The sequence below is a fragment of the Cupressus sempervirens genome, chromosome 1 (assembly GCF_028749045.1).
Source record: "Cupressus sempervirens isolate cs-2001-9-10 chromosome 1, ASM2874904v1, whole genome shotgun sequence".
NCBI lineage: Eukaryota > Viridiplantae > Streptophyta > Pinopsida > Cupressales > Cupressaceae > Cupressus > Cupressus sempervirens.
This window is the reverse complement of record NC_143118.1, coordinates 300,901,055-300,924,374: the sequence shown is the minus strand read 5'-3', so window position 1 is coordinate 300,924,374 and position 23,320 is coordinate 300,901,055. Positions and strand designations below refer to the sequence as shown.

The following is a 23,320-nucleotide window of genomic DNA, read 5'->3' as shown; positions in this document are numbered from 1 at the left end:
GAAAGAAAAAGGACACCAGCAGGTGTTACTAACGTAGGAAGCGTCCAACAACAACAATAACATGAGCAATGATGTAACTTCGGGTGGATATCGCAATACTAATAGACGCGGAAGGGGTGGAAACAATAACAATAACAACGGAGGCCGGAGTAAAATACAGTACGATGCGAGTGGACGGTCGTTGATACAGTGTCGGACATGCAATCTTTGGGGTCACTTCGCAAGGGACTGTACTACAAAGGAGACGCCACAGCTACTATGCAGATGGTGTGGTCCACGGGACCATGAAGATTCAAAATGTCCCAAGCAAGGCATAAATCTATTAAGCATTGAAACATGTGATAAGAAGGTACTAGCGATCACACAAGAACAGGCGAAGAAAGCGAAATATCCAAATGCGGAAGAAGAGGAGAGGTTACAAAAAGCATGAACGGAGATAGAAAAGCAGATGAATGCAAAGAAGTCACAAGTGAAGGACATTGTTGAAACTTTGAAAAGAAACTTGGCGGAACAAAACATGGTGAAACAGATAATGCAAACGGAAGTGCCGATTAAACTAAATGACCTTCTCACGATGCCACAGTTGTGTACAGCTATTATAAATATGGCATCATCCCCGAGAGTAATGAAGGAAGCAAAGGATAGTAAGGAAACAACGGCGGCAGCAACTGACCCAATGCTGCTGCCACTTACGACAAGAAGACACCCGACAATAGTGGAGATGGGCATTTTGGGTATTGTGCTGACGGATACAATTGTAGATGGAGGATTGGGGGTGAATGTACTACCGAAAGATATTTGGAAAAAGCTTGGACAACCCACACTATGGCCACCTACTTTCCAGTTACTCAGAGCAGATCAGCATGGGATAAAGCCGTTGGGAACTTTGATGGCACAGTCGGTAACAATTGGGACACAACCATTTTTACTAGATTTTGTGGTCATCCCACTAAAGAGAAGAGGGTATGACGCCATACTGGGACGGGGGTGGTTGATGCAAGCAAAGGTAAAACATGATTGGAAGCGGAACACCCTATCCATGGAGAGAGGAGGCAGGAGATTCATAATTGATTTGCATACACAAATGGTAGGGGAAGAAGCAACATCATCGGACTCAGAAGGCGAAGGCGAGAATAATGACGAAGGTAAAAAAGGATGGAACCAAATGAGGAAAAGGTGTTGAGATTAGGAGGGTCAACTGATGACAACCTAAATTCGGTGAACGGACTACTACACTGGCAAATGGAAGATTATAGATCTTTCCGAGCTACAACATGTTGAGTGTCGAGGAAGAAAAAGCAGGCAATAAGTTCTCGAAGGAGTACGGTGAACTGAAGGAGGGAGAAGTGCAGGTGGATGAAACACCAGCCCATATGTTCAATATAGATAAACCGATGAAGTATGAAGAGCCTATGGTGAAAACAATGAATTTGAGTGATGAGGAAAATCCGAAGAACATTCTTGTAGGAGATTATTGGAACCCAATGTTGAAGGCAACAGCATTCAAAATATTCATGGAGTACTAGGATGTTTTTGCTTGGACGTATAAGGACTTAAAAGGAGTACCACCAGAGCTATGTGTTCACCGGATACCATTGATCGAAGGTGCAGTACCCATACGGAAGCAATTGTACAGGAGGAAGGCATGACATGATAAGCACTTAAAATTAAACAAGTTTCAACTAGGCCAATTAGTATTGAAGTATAACGGACGGAATGAAATCAAGCCTGGAAAGTTCAAAGTTAAATGGGTTGGACCGTACAAGATACGGGAAGTTGGCTATAACAGAGCAATTAAGTTGTGGACATTGGACGGAAAAGAAATACCAGATGCAGTGAATACAACTGAGAAAGAAAAAACGACTGTAAATAATGTATATATGTATAATAAGTAAATAAAATATGGAGTTAAAAACATAATTCTAAGTGCAAAGTACTAAAAAGGAATTTTTTAAAATAAAAATGAAGTATTAAAAGAGCAGGAAGTGAAATCAAAATATAATGGTGAAATCAAACTTTAAAAGCAATGGGAGTATGGCCTACCGTACGGCCCGAGTTCGTACAGACTTAAGAGGCACACCACAGAGGTATTAATACTCTGTATGGCTAGAGGAAAGCTGGAAGAAAATAAAAACTTGCATAAGATTGTACAACGCTAAACTAGGAGCACAGGAGGAGGAATTGGAAGCCATATGGCCAAGGGAAAAGGAATTGGAAGCCGTACGGCCAAGGGCAAACAACCGTAAGGTTGGTAAAGAGTGAGAACAACTGCATTTGGCATGTAGTCATAAACTATGAACAACTCCATTTGGCATGTAGCTTAGAAAAAAATTTATACGTGAAGTTATATGAGAAGGTAGTCCATACAGTAAAGGACTGAAATTGGAGTTAAGAAGAGGACCGTCCAGCCACCCAGGAAGGAAAAGAGGTCAATCATAAGGTGAGCAAATGACCGTACGACCCCGAGAAAGTTGTGCAGGCATGTGAAATCTACCATACAGAAGACAAGGAAGGTGAATACTGGGAATCTAGACACTGTACGTAGGTAGCTGGGAACCGTACGAGATTCAGGAACAGGAGGAGACTGTACAAAGATAGAAAGGGAGGAGGGTCGTACGACTTACGACAGGAGAGTGACTAAAATTGACCATACGGTATGTGGTCGTACGATGTGTAAAAGTTATAAACTTGGGAGTCATACGAGTCATTGGAAACAATAGGAAGGAAAGGATACAAAGTTGTACGGTGGGAGGAGGTAAAGTTGTTTCAAAATAACAAGGAAACCGTACAAAGCATTCTAAAAAGAACAAAAGGAAGGAAAAACAAGCATAAAGTCAGGACAGGAAAGCACAAAACAGCATATTCGTATAGTGATCAACAGTGGAGAGGAAAAACGAGCCATATGGCCAATCAAACAGGAAGCCAAGTAGTACCATCACAGGAGGAGCTGATTCAGTAAGGAAGAGGAATTACTGTAGCCGATTCACGAAGCAAGAGAGAGTCGTATGCATCCGCAAGGAAGGAGAAGAATTTCTGTGTGTCGAGGGATAATTGGCCTAACCTAGCAGAGGAACAAATAAAGTCTGAAGTGGAAGAGCAAAAAACAAAAAAAAGACGACAGATCGAAACAGTTCAAAATGACATATGATGCCGAAGGAAAGGGAAAGAAAAAAACAAGCAGAAAACATAAGTGGTTGGCTGAAAGAATGTGGAATCAGAAGAAAATCACAAAAATGGTGTGTTCCATGGAGTTTTGTGTGAGTTTGAGGGTGCTGATTTGGTCTTGACGGCGAGGGCGCTGCCCCTCGACCCCGCCCTGTATCGTGACAAGGAGCGCGCCTGGGGCACTGCCCCAGGACCTTGCGAGGGCGCTGCCCCTCGACTCCGCTGCTAGACCCCCAATCGGTGCCCCCTAGACCCCCAAGCGGTACGAGCTATCAATCGTGGGAAGTGTGTCCAGTTGATGAGACCTGGAGTTGCTGCAAGCATAGTGTGCCAGAGGTCGAAAGATCAACGGAGCAAGCCTTTCGAGAGGGGTGATACACTTTGAGGCACTGGGAGTAGGTGTTGGACGTGAAGTTGTTTTGGTGGATGCATAGAGAGCTCGAGAGGAGCTGATCATCCAGTTGAAGGCAATACAGCAACACTTGGCTCAGGGTACCCAGGAGTTCGAAGCAGAGAAAGCAGCACGGGTGGTTACCAAGGTCAGCTTGATTAAGGAGACAGTATTGTGTTAGCAGAGGCTACAAATGCAACTAGAGGCTACAGATGCAACGTGGTTTGGAGACCAGTTTGTTGAAAGCACGAGACGAATGTGAAAGTGGTGTGACAAAAAAAAATTTATCTTGTTGTAGTTAGTCAGTTAATGTATTCCATTTTGTTAATCTCTCTCGGATATTTTGTAATTGTCATTCGTAGACGACTTTTCTTTTGAGGGGATGATGTTGTTGGTAAAATGTATAGTGTAGCCGACCTTCGAATGGGTGTGTGAGGCTTGAGTCACCCCTTCGGAAAGGTATATGAACACGTCCAAGATGGACTTTGGAATCATCATTGTGATCATTGTAGTCATTGTATTCGAATTGTAATCATTAAGTGCATATATGAATAAAGTATTTGTTCTACGTTGAATCGTGTTATACTACATGTGTTGATCTTTTTACCCTGTACGGTAAAGAAGCTTCTCCTGAACAAACTCCATTATTAAATCAACTTGCAAATTTAAACCAAGATTAGTTTTGTCTTTACTCCCAAGGGGGCTGTCCCTATAATTCTTAACAATGAAAACAAGATTTTATATTAGGATGAGGATAAGAAGAACCATACACATACTTGTAATGTTCTATGATACCAAGAGTTTATCATTTTTCCTGAAGGTTGGCAGGATTAATTCTCTAATACCACTTGAAGCATCCCCTTTTGTAAATGTCCTAGATTTTTTCTCTATATCACAAATTCCAAGGAGAAAAGAAGTAAAATAGAATTAGTAACATCATGTGTACTTGGTTGAGATCCTACATTTTAAGAAATAAGTAAAACATAATTCACAAAATAGATCTTCCTAGAGACATAAAAGGCATAGATCTTTCCTACTAGGGTTAGGGATTACTAATTAAATCATAAGATATATTTAATTTATTGTCAGAGTTTAACCATAGGAAAGCTAGCATAAGGAGTATACTAGGGGTGTAGACACCTAAATTTGATTACACCGCTTTGGTAATCTAATTTAGCCATCTCTAAAGGCATCATTAACTAAATTCTTATTTAATTAATCCTTTGCTATCCCTAGCTGATTAATTTAATTAATCATCTATAGTCCTAATTGATAAATCAAATAACCTATTATTTATCAATTAAATCCTATTCTTCTATCTAATTCCAAAAATCCCCACTTATTAAATAAATCTATTTGATAAATAAAATCCTCAAATCTAAAAACCCCTAACCTATCCCTAATCCTCCATTTAGCCTAATCCACCCCCTAATATTGTCACATTCCCTAAACAAGTTTAAGACTTCCCTAAACCAAACCAAAGTCTCCCCTCAAAAATCCCAACCACCAAGTCATGAGTGCTCTTACAAACTATAAAAGACTCTTACAAAGCCCACTCATGACTCTTACATCCATCTTCCACACTTTTCCCTCTTCTACACTCATTCCTCTTACATCTCTCTTACATACTCAACCCCACTCATCATGCCTTTAACCAACCCTTTACCCTACCTTCTCACACTCATCCTCCTTGTGACAAGTGTCACCTTCCCATTGGTGCTAAACAAGCACAATCCATGTGCTCTCCTTTGAGTGCATCCTAGCCCTCCTTAAGCCTTCATCTCTCCTTGCATCTTAGCCCTCCATCCCTCAAGCCCTTAGCCTATAAATTGAATCCCCTCCCAAGCCATTTCAATCACAATCTTTGAGCTAAAGTTACAATGCTATTTTGAGAACCAAAGTCATCAATCTTAACCTTATAATGCCAAATTGAGAGCTCACAAGGCTACCAATTTGCCATTACCCATCTCCACCATTGAAGCAATTGGGCAAGCAATTGAGCATACATCCACATCAAAGGACACATCTACAAAATCAAGGAAGCATGGAGTGTTTTCTCTTTTGAGGTTTGCATTTCTTGTTTGCTTTCTTTGTCTAAGCTTATATGTGAATTTAGTTTTAGTTTGTGAATGTTTCTCTTATTGCTAATGTTCCTTGCACACTAAGATCTAGTTCTACAAGGGGTACCTTAAGTGATCCTCTACCCTAGGCCTAAGCTTAGATATCAACCCTCTTGGCCATTGTGTGGTCCTTCGTCATCCATGTTAGGCAGTGTACCTAGTGAGGAATCTCATAGTCACAACCTCTGCTATTGCCACCATTACCCTTCTCTTCTATTGTCACCATTACCCTCCTTATGATTACAGTTCCTTAAATAGTCAACATGGTAAGGGTTTAAAGAGACTACAATAGGGTTGTCTCAAATGTCCTTCCCTTCTAAGCCCAAGGGTAGGGCACTCCTTGCACTCCCTTGGCCTCATGGGTCTATCTACCACCATCATGAAGTGGAATGCTTACAAGACCTCATAATTGTTTCCCATCCATGTACTCCCTTATCATCCCTAACCAAATTGGTTACAACAAGCATATAAATAATTACAAAATATTGCCTTTATTCTACATATAAAATATCACATAACAATAACATATTATATATTGCATATATTATTAATCATGCTAAAATAATGCACAAGACTATATAACTCATTTTTAGTCCTTACATCTTATTGTCATTGATAAGTGTTTCTTATCTTGATTAATGATTCAATTTTTGTTGAATGATTGATATTCGTATGACTGATTGATATTCATATGAATGAGTGATATTCGTATGAATAAGTGATATTTATATGAATGATTGATTGACTTCCTTTGGTTTGGTGATTTGAGGAATTTGTGAGTGATGAATGTTGATTAGGTAGAGTGATGCTTCATTGCTAAATTGTATGTATTCTTGATCCCAAGAGGAAGTAATGATTGGCGTGGATTAGATGATTGTTTGCTTGATTTTGTTGATTGGGTGTTTTCTTGATATCTTGAGGGATTATGGATGAAGGATGATGATTGATGCCCTCCTTCATACTTGGAATGAAGCCCCCTTTATACTTTAATGGTGAAAGAGTCACCACCTTTCAGAAGAATCAAATCACCACTGTTCATTGTTGCCTTTGAGAACAATATATTATTCCCCAAATTGACCTCCCTTGGATGTCCTCCTCAAATGAAACCTTCTCCCCTTTTATATCTTCCAAACTGAGAGAGAATCACACCTCTTCCTCATGTGAGCACAAGCATTGGGCATCGGGCTTGTAAGAAGAGTTCTACATTAGACTACCACCTTTGGAAGAGTCACAACCCTTCATCAATTCTGCCCTTGATGATTCCCATATTCGCAATGGTCACAACCTTTCACTATTACCACCCTTTGGAAGAGTCATAACCCTTCATCAATTCTGCCCTTTAAAAGAGCCACCTTCCATAGTTGTCACTCTTTAAATGAGTAACAACCCTTCATAACTTTTTCCTTTTGAGGGAGTCACTTCCTTATTTTCTTTTCTCATCCCTTTTTTCTTTTCCATTATTTCTTTCTTGATGCATACAATCCCTTTTCTCTCCCTTCCTCTCTCACCCTTTCAAATCAAGTTATCTTCTGCTTTTATATCTCATGTTTGAATAAGTCACAACATTTCATTTCATGCTTTTTGACCATTCATAACTAAATTTTAATTATGCTACAGTGTATTTTATTTTATTTTATTATTGTTGTTTATTATTAAATCCTATTTCAAAAAAGGGACACTGAAGACACATATCAATTAGCATTAGGATCTAGTTAGCTCCATCTTTCTTGACATGTATTCTGGTGTCTAGCAATATTTTTGGCTACCATCTTGGATGGTCCGTCTCCTCCAACAACCTTCCTGCTATATCCAGTTGTTCTCCATCCATTTTAAACCCAGAAATGTAGTCCTATGACTAATACTGCAGTTAATTCAAACTACCCTGTCATCTGACCAGGCATTCTTTGTTCAGCCTCCTCAGTTTCAAGCAGACTAGTGGTCTGCTTGATGTCATTTGCTACCACCAATCACCACTTGCAGTGAGATTGAGCAAGGACTCTGATAATTCATTAGTAGATACTCCAGGGTTTTAACAGCCAAAGGAGGTTTCTTCCAGATACAATATTCTAAAACCAAGTTCCTGTGCAAGAACTGGCCGGCTACTTTAATAATATTCGTTCTATTCCTTCCAAGCATTGCATGTTTTCATATGATTCTTTTCCATTCTCCAATTTGCAATTTGATAACTTGAAAGTTAAGGGAACAAGTTTATAATACCCAAGGAATTTGATATATAATGCTGAAAATAATATATCATTGTGATAAGTTATGTCACAGGGTTCATGTATGTGATCAGCAAGGTAAAGATTTGAAACAAGATTGTGAAGTTATAAAATTTAGGAAAAGATGATTATTACATTCAAATAATAGATATCAAAAAATAATTCCCCCTCCTATCCACCCCCCTCCCACCAATAAGGAAGATTAAAATTGTATTTGGAGGGCCTCTCATAGTGGTGCTGACAATTCAGGAAACAAACACTGGATTGTTGAACAGGCCGAATAACTGAGAGGGGGGTGAATCAGTTGTACCCACACAAACTAAAAAACATTTCCAACTATCAGTTAACAAACATCCACTAAGATCTTTCGGTTAAAGCACATCTATCATCAAAAAATAAACATGAAAGCACAGATACACCAACACAATGAACACCAGATTTTACATGGAAGACCCAACTAGGTAAAACAGCAAAGAAGCTAGTTCTCATGAAATGATAACAACATTGGTTAAGGTGACACCAATTAGGTGATTTTGTACAACAAGGCTAACTATTTGAACAAGGGGTACTGTCGGTAGGCTAGCTGTCTGAGTAGCTATGCCCCGAAATACAACAAGGCTCACTGCAATTCCTGCTTAGAACTGTCTGCACCTCCTTAATCAACTATCTAAGTAAGTTTGCATTTCCACTACACAGGTAAATGTTACACATTCACAGGTACACATACATCTTGAAATGATTTTACATATATATCAAACTCCCACCATAAACCTGTCGCCCAAGACAGATTTAAGATGGGATACACCACCTCGAGTAATACAGTGACCCTGAAGCATACCAACATGCTACCACAATCATTGGTGCCAACAGATATCATGAACATGCTAGGCAAAACTATTGGCATCGAAAACATCAATGCACTCCACAAAAGATCGACCCAAAACATAAGCTCCAGGCAAACACCAAGATGATCCAAGAAACCACCGAGGCATGAAATGGTAATGCAATTAATGCTCAGCCAACAGCCATGAACCATCCATGAAGCACAAGCTATCGATAAGCAAGATAATCAATGCATAAGCAACCGATATACCACAACTGCAGAAAAATCGTCAGTTTACAGCCACTAATACACCAGAGGTTAAGACAAGGATGTTGACATCAATGAAAACCATCAACCTCACATTCCAACATCGATGAGTGAACTACGATACAAAATGCAGGGAAACAAACACTAGATGAGTGAAAAGGGTACAGAGAAATAAATGCAAGAAGCAAAATGTGTAGGCTATGGAATATCAATGCCAAAATGTGTACAAAGCCTGCAAGAGGTAATGGAAATTATTTGTTGCAATAAATAATTGTGCAGATAAACCGAACAAAAAAATAAGTTGTGCTCATATAAAACGAGGCAAAAGAATCTAGCAAAATAAAATGTGTGGTCTTCGATGAGAACAAAATGTAGTGAAAGGAGAGACTATATAGCACTGTAGTGAGGGAACCACAAAAATGAAAATGCCTTGCAACAAACTTAATATTTGTTTTCTTCTTTTTTTATTTAAGGAAAAAACAATGGTGCCCTTAAACACTCGTTACAAAACCTTAACATTCTCATTTTCGCGAAGCTTGCACGGGTAGACAAGTTGGCTTGAGGTTGTGAGTAGTTCCCCATGATCTCTGGTTCAAAACTCTCCTGGTGGCTGATTTCACCCATGGGGGACTAGTCTTGCCCTAGCTTGCACTGCCCGCTGATCGTCACTGAGCTAGGTCGCGGGGACACCCCCACATAAAAAAAATGTATTTCATTTTTGCAAACTATACAAATCTTATGCCTTTTAAAATAAATTTAAAGATTTTTTTAAATGTTGCCAGATTTTGAATTTCTCTTATTGAAAGCAGCAAACTCTGTGACATAGAGGATGAATATGAATCTTGTAAAGATTATGTCTCATATAGAGTCTTAGCATTTCTGTGTGTTCATGTTATTTTGTACTTGCATGCAGTCACAATGTCCATCCTACCTTCTATTTTCCAAGGCACGGATCCAAGAGCTATTTATGTCTTCTAGGGTCAGAAATTGATTAATGCACTGTAAAGAATTTCATTTTGATGATTAAATACCTTGATAGCAGAAAATAGTCGTGCCACACCAGTTTGTGTCCAGTCTTTTCCAACCAAAGGCATCACCTGGCCCAGCACATCTGATCTGCATAGAAGTAACATATACAAAATTATAAGGAAGTGTGCTCATTTTGATTGCTTGTAATCATTATAAACAGTTAAAAGTAGATTAATCAAATAAATTAAATACAAAAGGATGTTTACAACATGCAGTTTTTAATTGTGCATATGTACATGTTCCTTTTCATGTGATTTGAGTAGCATTTCTCATTTAAGCTACTGATTACAGCACCACCAATCAGTTGTGAATTTCAAAAACCAAAGTAGAAAAAGCCTAGTTAAAAGAGTCTTCACTACAATCAAGAAAAGGATACTGACAAAATCATTTAACACTGATCCCACTAATTGTGAAACTAATTGTATAGGTTATAAAGGCACAAAGCTAGTTAAGTTAAAAAGTTCCAAAAGAATTGTGAATCTTCTTGCGAAACACAAAATTGTGTTTATACAAGAGTCAAGGCAATCCCACTTTTGACAAGAGGCTATCATTTCTATACTTCTAAGGGACTACAGTTGACTCCACAAAGACGGAAAAACTAATCTGGCAAACTGAAAAAAAAAACAAATTGGTGTCTAACTCTAATATAATACTTTGTGTTCCCTGAAAGAAAAAATTTGGCCTTTTCTATCATGGCACTCTTATCTTTCCTCTAATGCCTAAGTGAAAAAAGTGAGCAAACTGAATTTACAAAAGTCAAGAACAACTCCCATTGATACTCATCCCCAAGCATCCATAGTCACAAACAGGATTCTAAGAAGAGATCCATTTAAAATTATAAAGGGCACTTTAAAATAAGGTCAATTCCTATGATAGAGTAGTTACAATGATCCTCATTCTGCCCATCTGTGATCCTTAAGAATAACTGCAGGTGTGTACATTTATAACTGCATCCATTAGCAACATGTTCTTAATTTTGGTCCATATATAGTGGTTTGTCAATGCTTTTCATCAAGACATGAGGTTTCTATGGAGTTATACTGCCATCTCTAATATGTTTCATCATCAATATAATGTCCTACCTGTTTTGAATTATCATTAACATTTACCATGCACAATTTTATTTTTATCATGAACCATCTAAGCAGCAGCAACAGGTTCTAACAGCAAAAAGATCATGTCCCTTGTTTCAAGTTTCTGAACACATATTTCATGATCACAACAACTTATTTCTGAATATATCAAGACCCACCACAAATATATAAATTAGATAAACATCATTATAGGCTCCTGAATATTAGTGTTTCACAATTTATTATTGTGTTATCCTGAAACTGTGTTAAGTATGGATGCTTTATAACCTTGCTATAATGTTATATTAAAATTATAACATATCAATTAAACATATTATAATTTAGCAAGGCCAAGGACAGCACAATATACGAAAACAGGAACTCGCCGTGATTATATTATAATTTTAATGATCATATATATTTTTTATTATTTTATTTCAGGGTCTATTTTTGAAATTGCAAATTTGTACTAGTCAAATAAATTTATTTTTTAAATCAAACTTTATCATTTTCAAATTTAGTCCAATTTTTATTTATGCTGAGCTTGAACAACACAAACTTTGTGACATAAATTTACTCTATAATTATTCATTCAACATCCATCCAAGATAACAATTTGAGTTTCACTTACTTGGTGATAGTTCCATCAACATCCGACACCACAATTCGAGTGTTCCATTTCCACAAATAAATCCGAGCATCAACCTGTCCAAGTTTGGAAAAGAAGCAACCTAATTGGCTACAAAAACATTGCCCCAAAATCTAGAACAAAAAGTGAAATGCTGAAATGAATTCTAACCTGTTGCTTCCCCCATATAGAAGTCAAAAAAGTAAAGGTGATCATGTTCTGGCCTTCGTTAAGATTCAGTGATGCCAACTGCTCTGATGTCGGAATATTTGTCTGCACTTTATGTTTGTGTGGTGGTTTACTTGAACCATTTTTCAATTCCACTTCCTTATCACAAGAACTCTGCAAGGCGATGTCTTGGTCAACCCCTGTCTCAACCTGGGAATCTGATCTTCCTGACAAGTCTCTTTCAGGTGTCTTAAGCCTCCTGAATATTAAAGGCCAAAGACTCCAACGTCCACTGGTAGATGGACTAGTCTTTGATGTAGAATCATTTACTGTTTTTGTTTCTACAAGGTCTACAGAAATTTCACCCTCCACTTCAGCAGGAGCTTCAAGACCAAATGCAATTGTTCCAAGAATTACAGGCGCAGCTGCAGACCAAGGGTAATAACGGCTGCTAATTTTAATGACGAGCTTTTCATTTTTTATTATCTCAGCCCCTGAAGTCCTAAACATTTCTCTTGATATTCGTTTAGAATCAAAAGCTTCAGCTGCAGCCTCAGCCCCCATTCCCTTGAAAAGCAAATCTCTACAGAGAGAAATTTCTACACCTATAATATATTCAATGCCAGCAAAAATTAATATAAAATTGTGGTAGCGAGATGAAATCCTGCGAAGCACATATTAATCAACAGAAAAGCAAAAGAATCACTCAGCTTGCTATTTACTAAAATGGGTTTAGCATCATACCAGTAACCATATCAGGTTGCACACTCTTGTTTGAAGTATCTTTGTCATCCAAACCGTAAATGCCAGAAGCTCCGGCTGCTTGATCTTTCTCCTTTTGAAGAGGATCAGGCTTTGTGTTCTCAAATCTTGGAGTGTAAATATCACTATTTGGAGAACGACTGCAGAAAGAAGAATTGATGTCAAGAGAATGACTATACACACCCTCAGTGTCTGCTCTTTCCATACTGGCAGGAGGGCTTCTCAAATTTGGCAGTGAACCAGATGCTTGTGCATTGCTGCCTCCTACTTTTGTATGCAGTCCTGGAATATGAATAGGTCTGGATCTATGCATTGAGATGTCAGACATGCTGCTAACTGAGTGTTGCAAATCATATTTACTCGAAATGTCTGGTAAGTGTGAACTTTCAGCAAGCAATGCTTGAGGATTATCAAGCTGCAAAGCAGCTGAAGAATGTTCTGTTTCATTCCCATCACTTCTTCCGAGGTTACACCCTTCATCCTTCTGCAAAGCAGAAGTATATTTTTTTCCTTCTTCCCCTGTAGCAGTAGATAGCTCATTAAGGGCAAGACAACTTTTGAAAACGTCATCATCATTGAATTGAAACTCAAGCTCACTTTCAGTTCTTGGCATTTGAAGGGTGTCTAACTTTGATTGGACACAACACTCATCAGATTCTTTGCAATGATTCTCAGTGTTAAGCTCCAATTCTATTTTATTAGTGTTGCCTGTAAGCCGCTCTATTTGTTTGCATTCTCTCTCTGAACCAGGAACAGACTTCGAAATGCCAAAGCCATATTGAGTCTGCATGATGCTCTCACCTGTTCCAGTAGATGCAGTGTTCTGCCAATTATTATCAGAATTTGACGTTTGATTGTTATCCAAGTCACATTGATCTGCTCTATTCTGAGTAGACATATTGTCCACTGTTTCTAAAGGGTCGAAATCGTCTGCAGACATATCTCTGGTAAAATTTGTACTTCCTACATGCTTAAATGATGAAATAGGTGCTGTCATCACATGACCATCGACACTCATTAAGACTACTTCTGAGCTACTATCCTCAGCTTTTCCAAAGTCCAAAACATCTTCTGACTCTGGTAGATCCATATTTTCATAACCATAAGTACTGTATCTAGAAATTACAATGTCTTCAGTTTGTGAGCTGCTCCCTCCAGCAAGACCATGAGTGCTTGAGCTTTCCTCCATTATGAACACTGAGGCATCTTCATATGAATTCCACCCGTTGCCTGAAATTCTGCCTTGGTACTCACTTTGACTGACTGTATCTATCTTGACAAAAGTACTCTTGATATGCTTCACTGTTGGAGATTCTGGTTGACTTGGAGCATTTTCTATCTCATTTCCATTTGTATATTCTTCATGCAAAGGAATAGCTGGTCCTTCGTGTTGAATACTAGCATCTTCCGAATGCAAGAGAGACAAATTGGGTTCTCTGACATTATTTCTATCCACTAGTGAAGAGTTTGGATTGTCATTCTCGAACTGTTCATCTGACAAGTTAGAGCTGTGCCCAGGAAAGGAAATGAAGACCTCCCCATTATCCAATGAAGCCTCACTTTTGCTTCCTTCCCTTTCGTCATCTCCATTCCCACCAATACAACTATCACCTTGCTCTATGTCTACACGAGATTCAGCAGACTTGAAGCTCTCTCTGCGGCTGGCAATGACCATCTCATCTTCTACTGACGAATGTGAACTCCTGTCTTCTTCATCAGAATCCTCTTCCCTCAAGAAATAAGCCTGGCCATTGTTAAGCAAATGCATATGAAAATTTGCTTCTATCCCATTCACTGACACCATCACAATTTTCTCGTTGAGCTTCAGAACACCTTGAAATTTACCAAACCTAACGTACCAAGGAGTGCTTTTGAAAGTTCCATCCTCCTGCCGCACTACAATTATGTCTACAGCACCACCAAACGGGTGGAACGGAGCAGCTACAGAGGAAATATGATTGCTGAGCCATCCATACATCTTTACTACTCATAGAAATTCTAAATTTCTTTTAAAATAAGCTAACAGCCCAAACTATCTTCTCCTGAGCACAAAACCTAAAATTAAACCATCCTGGGGGCGGGAACTGAACCCAATCAGAGTTTCCAAGACACAACCATTCAACCGGACAGAATTTCCCCTTTTTGATTCTCAAGAACAATAATTCAGTGAAACATACTAATTCAGGCCCGGGACGTTCTTATATGTTTGAAGGGGAAAACTCCAAGACCTGGTAGAAGAATTCGAAAAAATCCAAATCAATGCAGCAATTAGAGCTTAAGAATTCAAAACCACAATATTTTCAACAAAGTATATGTCAATTTTAAGAAATCAAATTCTGGTCGAAACTACTCAACTGCCGTGTCAAACTCCTCAACAATTAGGCCTTCGAAACTTATGGCATACAAATTCTCTGTAACTAGGGATTTTTGTTTGGAAAACAAAGTTGCCTCAAATGAATTAAATCCTCTGAAGAAAGAAACGCCTAAATTCTTCATAGGAAGCTTAAAACAGAGACATTCCCGCAGAATTTAAGCATAAAACTCCTCTGTAACTAAGATTCTCCCTTGGAAATCTAAATTGCCTCAAACGAATTATTTCCCTTGAAGAAGGAATCTGCTTCAAACGGAGTTCAATTCTTCAGCACAAGCTAAAATAGAGATATTTACGAAAAATTTAAGCGTAGATATCCTCCGTAGCTAGGGCTTTTCTTCGGAAAACAAAATTGCATCAGATTCCTTTGAAGAAAGATACTGCTCTAGACGGAGCTGAATCCTTCGCGGGAAGCTTAAAACAGAGACCTCCACGCAAAATTTACGCATAAAAATTCTTTGCAGCTAAGGATTTTCTTTGAACTGCCTCAAACGAATTGATTACTTTAGAAAAAGAAAATGCTTCAAACAGAGCCAAATTCTTAATCGGAACATCAAACCAGAGACATTCCCGCAAAATCTAAGCATCGAAATCCTCCGTAAGCTAGGGCGTTTCTTTAAAAACAACAGAATTGCTTCAAATTCCTATGAATAAAGAAACTGCTTCAAACGTAGTTAAATTATCCCCCGGGAGCTTGAAACAAAGGACCTCCGCCGCAAAATCTAAGCACGAAAATCCGCCGTAACTAGGGCTTTTCTTTGGAAGCCAAGATTGCCTAAAATTCTTTGACGAAAGAAACTGCTTCAAACCGAGCTAAATTCACCGGGTGCTTAAAAGAAAGGCCTCCACGCAAAATCTAGGTACAAAAATCCTCCGTCGCCAGGGGATTTCTTTAAAAAAAAAATTGCCTAGAATTTTTCGACCAGAGAAACTGCTTCTAACGGAGCTAAATTTTTCATAGAAACCTCAAAACAGAGACATCCCCGCAAAATCTAGGCGAATAATAGCAAAACCCAAACCAAATTCTTGCGTGTACCTGGCATTGTTATTTTCCGTGTACGCACACGCTGCGATGGAGTGCAGAGCATAAAATAAGAATTTACACGCCGCAAACTTAAAAGGCGAGAGAATTTACGAGAGCATATTCTTGAGCATTCTACCTTGATCACATTAGCACGCCTCCAATTTTTCGTCAAGAATAAAGTAGCTGGTTCTTGTTGAATGAATGCTGAATTTTTAATGTTGTTGTTATGGTTATTATCGTCCACGCAGGCTGAGAAAGTTCCGATTTAAAGGGAATATTCAAACGCCAGACATATATTTTGTCGGGACTTGGAAGACTGAACTGAAAGACAAGTTTTGTCGTTGGAAAGAAGTGAAAAGATAAACGGCAAGTATTATTTTCCGGGAAGCGTGAGGACTGTGCAAAGTAAAGCGACTTGAAATGAACGGATAATTGCACGTGTTGTGTTTTACGTGGCGCGTAAGTGGGCGGCGACAAAATCCTGACATGTACTCCCGACCAATGAATGGATGAGGCTGATGAGTCATTGAATAAATGGATTGTGAGGTTTCTTTTAGATTGAAATGGGAGATTTGAGGGAGTTTTTTTTTTGTATTTTTTATGGGAATAATAGGTTAGTCATTAGGGCCAATGCAACCGGAATAGGAATAGGAAATTAGAATATGATTTGTATTCTTTGTTTGGTGCGTGGAATAAGAATAGGGAATAGGAATACGTATTCTCATTTTAGCTTCAAAATGAGCTTTTGTCCATTCCAAAAAATACTTATAATTGGAATTGCTATTTTTGCATTCATTTTAGCTTTCTCAAATTTGATTAAATTTTCAAATCCGCTTTGACCTGGGGTGAGCGCTGGAACTTTGTTTTCAATATTTTCAAATATTTCAGTGATTTTTCAATGGTGTCGATTGCATTTTCAGAAATATTTTCAAATGGCTCCGATTGCAAGTTAACCCTATTCCAATTTAAGCTTGCATAACCAAACAAGGGATAAACAAGATTGGATTGCATTTTTCCATTCCTATTCTTCATTCTCCATTCTCATTCAAATTTTCTATTCTAATTCTCAATTCCTACGCTTGCAACCAAACGGGCCCTTTAAGGACCGTTTGGTGAGCGGAATAGGAATACGTATTCTGGAATAGAACGTATTCCTGTTTTCCGTTTGGTTCAGCCAATATTTGATGGGAATTCGTGGATCCGAAAATTTATGTTTTCTAAAATTATAAAAAATGGAATAGGAATACATATTCCAATAACACCTATTTGGGTGGAATTGCAAAACCCCATTTTTGGGCCAAAATTGGAGTACGTATTCCTATTTTACTTCGTATTCCAATCCCGTTTTGGTGCATCCAAATAAAGAATTCAAAAATTTTGGAATACATATTCCAAAATATGTATTCCTATTCCGCTCACCAAACGGGCCCTAAGGATTTGGGCAATCTTAAACTAAAGGCGTCTTACCAAGGGGAACACTTAACCTTTTTTTTTTCGGAAGTTCATTATATGTATGATGTTTTAATTTGAATTTGGGATTCAATCAATACTAAGGATTTGGGGTTAACTTCTTTCTTCTTTTTCCTTTTTCTTTTTTTTTTTCTTTTTTTTTATAAATTATTTTTGTGACAATGATGAGTTATTGCATAAATGAATTGTGAGGTTTCTTTGAGATGAAATGGGAGATTTGATGGAGTTTTTTGTATTTTATGGGAATAACAGGTTAGTTGTTAAGGTGGTGAGGATTTGGGCAACCTTAAAGTAAAGCGTGTCTTATCAAGGGGAACATATCAAGGGGAACAAGTCTTTTTTTTTAAAGTTCATTATATGTTTGACATTTTAATTTGGGATTTAACCAATACTAAGGATTTGGGGTTGATTTTTTAATTTTGTTTCTCATTGTTGTGGGAGAATGTGTATTTTTATAATGTCATGGTTTAAGACATGTTAATTTTATATTTGGTTAAAGTTTTATAATGTCATATTTAAGACATGTTCATTTGACATTTCGTTGAAGTTTAGTGTGTCTATTTAATTGTTAATTCTTTTATTTTAGTTTTTCTTTTGTGTTAGTTGGATTATGCGGATTGGATAAGATTTGTAGGAGAAGGTTATGTCATGTCTAAAGGCATGTTAATTTGATATTTGGTTGAAGTTAGGGATGTCTATTTAAGTATTTTTAGAGTTTGAATATTACTATTTTTCAAGAGGTGATTGTTTTGATGTTTTTTAAAGAGTTGGGTGTCTTAAGGATGATTAATTTGAAATTTGGTGTTCTAGTGAATGAATGACAATGATGAGTCATTACATAAATGGATTCTGAGGTTTCCTTAAATGAAATGGGAGATTTGAGTGGAGTTTTGTATTTTTTTATGAGAATGGTAGGTTGGTTGTTAAGGTAGTGAAGGATTTAGTTTTAAATTTTAGATTATTTTTCTTAGAATTAGCAAGATTGTATGGATTGGATAAGGTATGTGGGAGAAGGTGTATATTGGTTTAGTTTTTTAATGTCATGTTTTAAGACATGTTAATTTGGTATTTGGTTGAAGTTAGGGATGTCTATAGAGTTTGAATATTGTTCTTTTTCAAGAGGTGATTGTTTTGATGTTTTTTTTAAATAGTTAGGTGTATTAAGATTGGTGTTTTGATGAATGAATGACAATGATGAGTCATTACATAGATGGATTCTAAGGGTTCTTTAAATGAAATGGGAGATTTGAGTGGGATTTTTTAATTTTTAATTGGAATAACAAGTTGGTTGTTAAGGTGGTGAAGGATATGGTTTTAAAATTTGTTTCTTGGTGTTAGTGGGATTATGTGGATTGGATAAGGTTTGTAGAAGAAGTTGTATAATGGTTTGGTTTTTTTATTCCATGTCTAAGACGTGTTAATTTGATATTTGTTTGAAGTTAGAAGTGTCTATTTAAATTTTGATAGAGTTTGAATATTATTCCTAGATGGTTTTGTTCAGAGAGGTTTGTTTTGGTGCTTTTGTTTGGGGTTAGGTTTTTTAAGATTGGTTGATCTGATATTTGATTGAAGTTGGTGTTATATTATTGCATACTCCCCAATGAATGAATAGGTGATGATGACGAGTCATTACATAAATGGATTGTGAAGTTTGTTTAAAATGAAATGGGAGATGGGAGATTTGAGGGGAGTTTTGTATTTTTTATGGGAATAATAGGCTAGTTGTTAAGGTGGTAAAGGATTTGGTGTTAATTATAGTTTTTCTTGGTGTTTTTCGAATTATGTAGATTAGATAAGGTTTGTGGGAGAGTGTATTGGCTTAGTTTTTTAATGTCATATTTTAGGACATGTTAATTTGATATTTGATTGAAGATATGGGTGTTTATTTAAGTGTTAATTTTTTAATTTTAGTTTTCTTTTATGTTAGTGGGATTATGTGGATTGGATAAGGTTTGTGGGAGAAGGTAATGTCATTTTTTAAGACATATTAATTTGATATTTGGTTGAAGTTAGGGGTGTCTATTTAAAGATTGATAGAGTTTGAATATTATTCTTTTTGAAAAGGTGAGTGCTTTGATATTTTTTTAAATAGTTAGGTATCTTAAGATTGGTTAATTTGGTATTTGGTTTAATTAATTTTAAAATACTTCTTTCAATTAATTTTTATGAACAAAATTAGTGAATTTCTAAAGTTTAAAAATAGAATTATTTTTAAATCAATTTAATCAGTATTTTATTTTCTTTCATTGGTTGATCATAATTTTGTCAAGGGTGTAATTTTTTTTTGAATTAAAATAATCTTAGAAATAAAATTTTGGGAGACTTCCATGAATTCTTCCCCAAGCAACCATGTAGTGGCCAAAAGCACCTGTTGCTAAAGTTGTTAAACCTAAGGCGTGAGGAAAGAAGCTCAGGCAATATCTATCGTGCATGCTACTCCAAAGAAGGAAAGAGAGTTGGTTGCAGTCATTGCCTTCCCAGAGTGAGAAAAACAATAAATATATGTCCCTAGAAAAATGCCCAAATCAATGTTGGAGGAGCTTGCAAAGGAAAAATAAAACAAGAGAGATACCCTTGCAACAAAAATTGGGGAAAATGGCATATGTCTCAAATAAACACTTCTCTTTACTTCAATTGCATAGTCATCTAAAGGCTTATGATTCCTCTTGAGCTCTCTCTATCTTGCAAGTCAAATATCTTATGTCTCATGACCTTCCTTTGATTAATTATAACCCGAGTTGCATGCAAATTCTAAAATGATAGCTCCCTGCAAGTCTTGAGAAAGAATGCATAGCCCAACACAAAATGCACAAAGGTGGGATAGAAACAGGCATTACATCTCATGATAACTTAAAAAAATTTAGGTTGAATAAACCCATCATTTGTACTACAAAAACCCTAATGCGTATTGTTGGTGTTTGAAAACGCTGGAAGGTTTTCAATTATCCCACTGAGAAACTGACATATCTAGGGGCAGCTAACTCCCATTTTCAACATGCCATTTCTGACAATAGGCCAACTATAAGGCATGACCCTTCTTCTACTTCAGGCTCTGCTAAACCTAGGCGAGTAGACCTCAGATTCAAATGATACTGTACCAATGCAAAAACATATCCTTGAATCTATTAAGCAGATTTTACCCTTATTTCTCCTAATGACTCATGAAATGACACAAATCTACAGTAGCTAAATGCAAATCTATGGCATTCATAACCTGAGTGAGGGTTAAACATTTAGGCCCTTCAACATGAAAGGTGAAAACACTTTGATTAATAATGTTGAATTCAACAAACCCTCAGATATGCAGCAATAAGACCTAATGATCCTATAAAATAATCAATGCCTTATCCATTGGGCAAATCTATGAATCAAATGCATACATATGGATATCTGATACTTATTTATATATTCATATATCTGATCTATCTATTTACCTTGCAAATAGACATCTGTGCTCAATTTGAACCTCATCCTTACATGATATCCCCATCAGTAAACTTGCAACCCTATTAATTACCTAAAGCATTTGCATAACTTCTTGAGTCATAAGAAACAATGAAATAACATACAGCCTTAAGAGATTGCAACTAAAACCTAAGCTCTTTGTTCAAAGATCATAAAACATTAAGATCACTGATAAAGGGAGACGAGAATCAAAATGAAACTAATGAATCTGTTGTTCCTTGTATTAATATCCTTGAAACAATACAACCATATGCATGAAATGAAAAACATGAATCAACCTAACAGATCTGAACTATCTGTATTAACCTTCTACAGCTGTTCATACAAGAGAAATTGTTGAAAAATGTATTGTCTCAGTATTGGGAATGCATCAAGACTAGAACCAAAACCTTGGTATCACAGTAGTGTGCAAATTTTTCTCCAAAGAATTGGAACCCTTACAATGGATCAGAGAAAGAAAGATATAGACAAGAAAGAATTCCTGGATCTAATCTCAGAGTGACATGTTTCCACTTGGAAATCAATCTTTTCTAGCTGAAAAACCTCTCTCTTCTCTCTACCATTTTGATCTGATTTGGTTTCATCATTTTTCTGTTACTGATTTTGCAAATACCTTTGTTGAAATGATGAAAACTCGCTGAGTCATCAGAATCTGAAAACCTAGTGAAATGCTTGGTAAGATTCAAGTTTTTACTGAGTAAATGTGAGCAAAGTGAATTCCAACTGCGTTCTTACCAAGTTTTCTTGATCCTCTAATTGGATTTTCAGGTTCTACCAATTCCACTGAGAAGGCCCCAAATTTCACATTTCTAGCTATAACTCAAACCAATGAGCACCTGTGCAAAAATGAACTCCATAATTGGAAAGTTCAGATTCTCGTGATTTCGACGATATATAATATCGCATATCTAGCCTCTCGGGAACCCCCTGAATCTCAATTCAAAAATTACTCCCCTAGTAGAAGGTTCAAGCTTGCAGCTGAATTTTTCAAAAATTTAAAAGATTCTAAAGTATAAACCTTAGAAAAAGGCCCCTTTTAATTTAAAAGATCTGACATGCATATTTAAACCTAGGAGAATATTAAAATATTTGATATTTTAATTACTTTCATTTTTTCCTTTATCTCCATCCGGGTCAGACAAACTTTGACCTCTCTGACACATGGTAGCTTTTGATTCATTATTTTTTTGCACGCTATCATTGAACTACCACATGGCGCTTAGTTATTAGTCGACCTCAACCTGTTCGTCATCACCACATGGTGCTCACCCGCTTACCCGCATTATTTAACAACCTTGCAACTCTGTATTGCGAGCATGTGCAAACCATCATATCATGACACGTGTCACGATTCTATGCCTCACCTCCATTCTTGTCCCAAATTGCCACATCATCTCTAAGCAGGACCCACTACCACGTGGCAGTAACTTGCTTACCCGCAATACTTATCTTCCCCGCATCTTTATTTTGTGGGTATGCCCCCACCATTCATCTCACCACGTGGCGTCATCTCCTTGAATTGATGCATGTCAATGCAGTTGGATTTTTGTTTTAAAATTATGCTAACAAGTGACCCCCCAACTGACGTCATCCACGCACTAATACATTTGGTAGTGTTTTGCGACGTCAATGTGCGTTTGGCATATTTTTTTTTTCTTATAACCCGACAACGTCACAATTGCGACCTCGTCAGGTTATAAGACAAAAAAAAAGGTGTGTTTCTCACAATGTTTAAGAGAGCACCCAATAAATCAGATCTCCCAAAGCGAAAAAACCCCTTAGGCCCGGACTCCGAGCACAGCTTATCTGCCCACGATCGATTCCAAGAATGAAAGATTGTATTGTTCAAACTACTCTTGATACCAGATGTGGGGTGTGTAACATTCTCTCTTGTTTATCTAGCTATATACTTGTGGAAATAGAGCATAACTAGTTTTATAGATGGCTTTGGTTAAATTTCATAGCATCAATATACATATGAGCCATAAAGGGCCAGTGCACACTATCATGATTAGGGTACTAAAGATCAAGCAACCACAACTCGTTTTAAACTCCCATCAAGGCAGTAGTTTTTTGAGGAATAACAAGCATTTGATCAATGCATCAAGCACCAACTTCCATGTTTTTGAGTGTTTGGTGAGGAACCATTTATGTTGTGTGTGATATTATTTACTTTTCACCAAGATTATCTTCATCAATAGGAATCATCCAAGCCATGGGTACTCAAAATGACTACATAGATGTATTGATATGTGTGTAACTTGTAAGATTTTAAATTAGTTAACCTTCCTTTCAACGTGGTCTAAGTCTAACAACAGAAAGATGAATGACAATGCTTCAGG

The 23,320-nt window shown here is 37.1% G+C and overlaps 1 protein-coding gene across 4 annotated transcripts in view; it reads right to left on the bottom strand.

Annotated features, from left to right (window-relative positions):
- Positions 1 to 16,249, bottom strand: part of LOC149577310 (phosphatidate phosphatase PAH1-like) — an 82,024-nt gene extending 65,775 nt beyond the window's left edge. The window contains exons 1-5 of one of the 4 annotated variants that reach the window (XM_089823370.1): positions 16,056 to 16,249; positions 12,631 to 14,876; positions 11,890 to 12,491; positions 11,722 to 11,795; positions 10,020 to 10,104 (exon numbers count right to left, since the gene is read on the bottom strand). In XM_089823370.1, coding sequence (XP_089679496.1) covers positions 10,020 to 10,104; positions 11,722 to 11,795; positions 11,890 to 12,491; positions 12,631 to 14,626 — 2,757 coding nt within the window. In that variant the 5' untranslated portion in view covers positions 14,627 to 14,876; positions 16,056 to 16,249. Of the gene's footprint in view, positions 1 to 10,019; positions 10,105 to 11,721; positions 11,796 to 11,889; positions 12,492 to 12,630 lie in introns of all 4 variants that reach the window. The other 3 variants (XM_089823377.1, XM_089823363.1, XM_089823358.1) reach the window with 3 other exon arrangements.
- Positions 16,250 to 23,320: the final 7,071 nt, after the last annotated feature.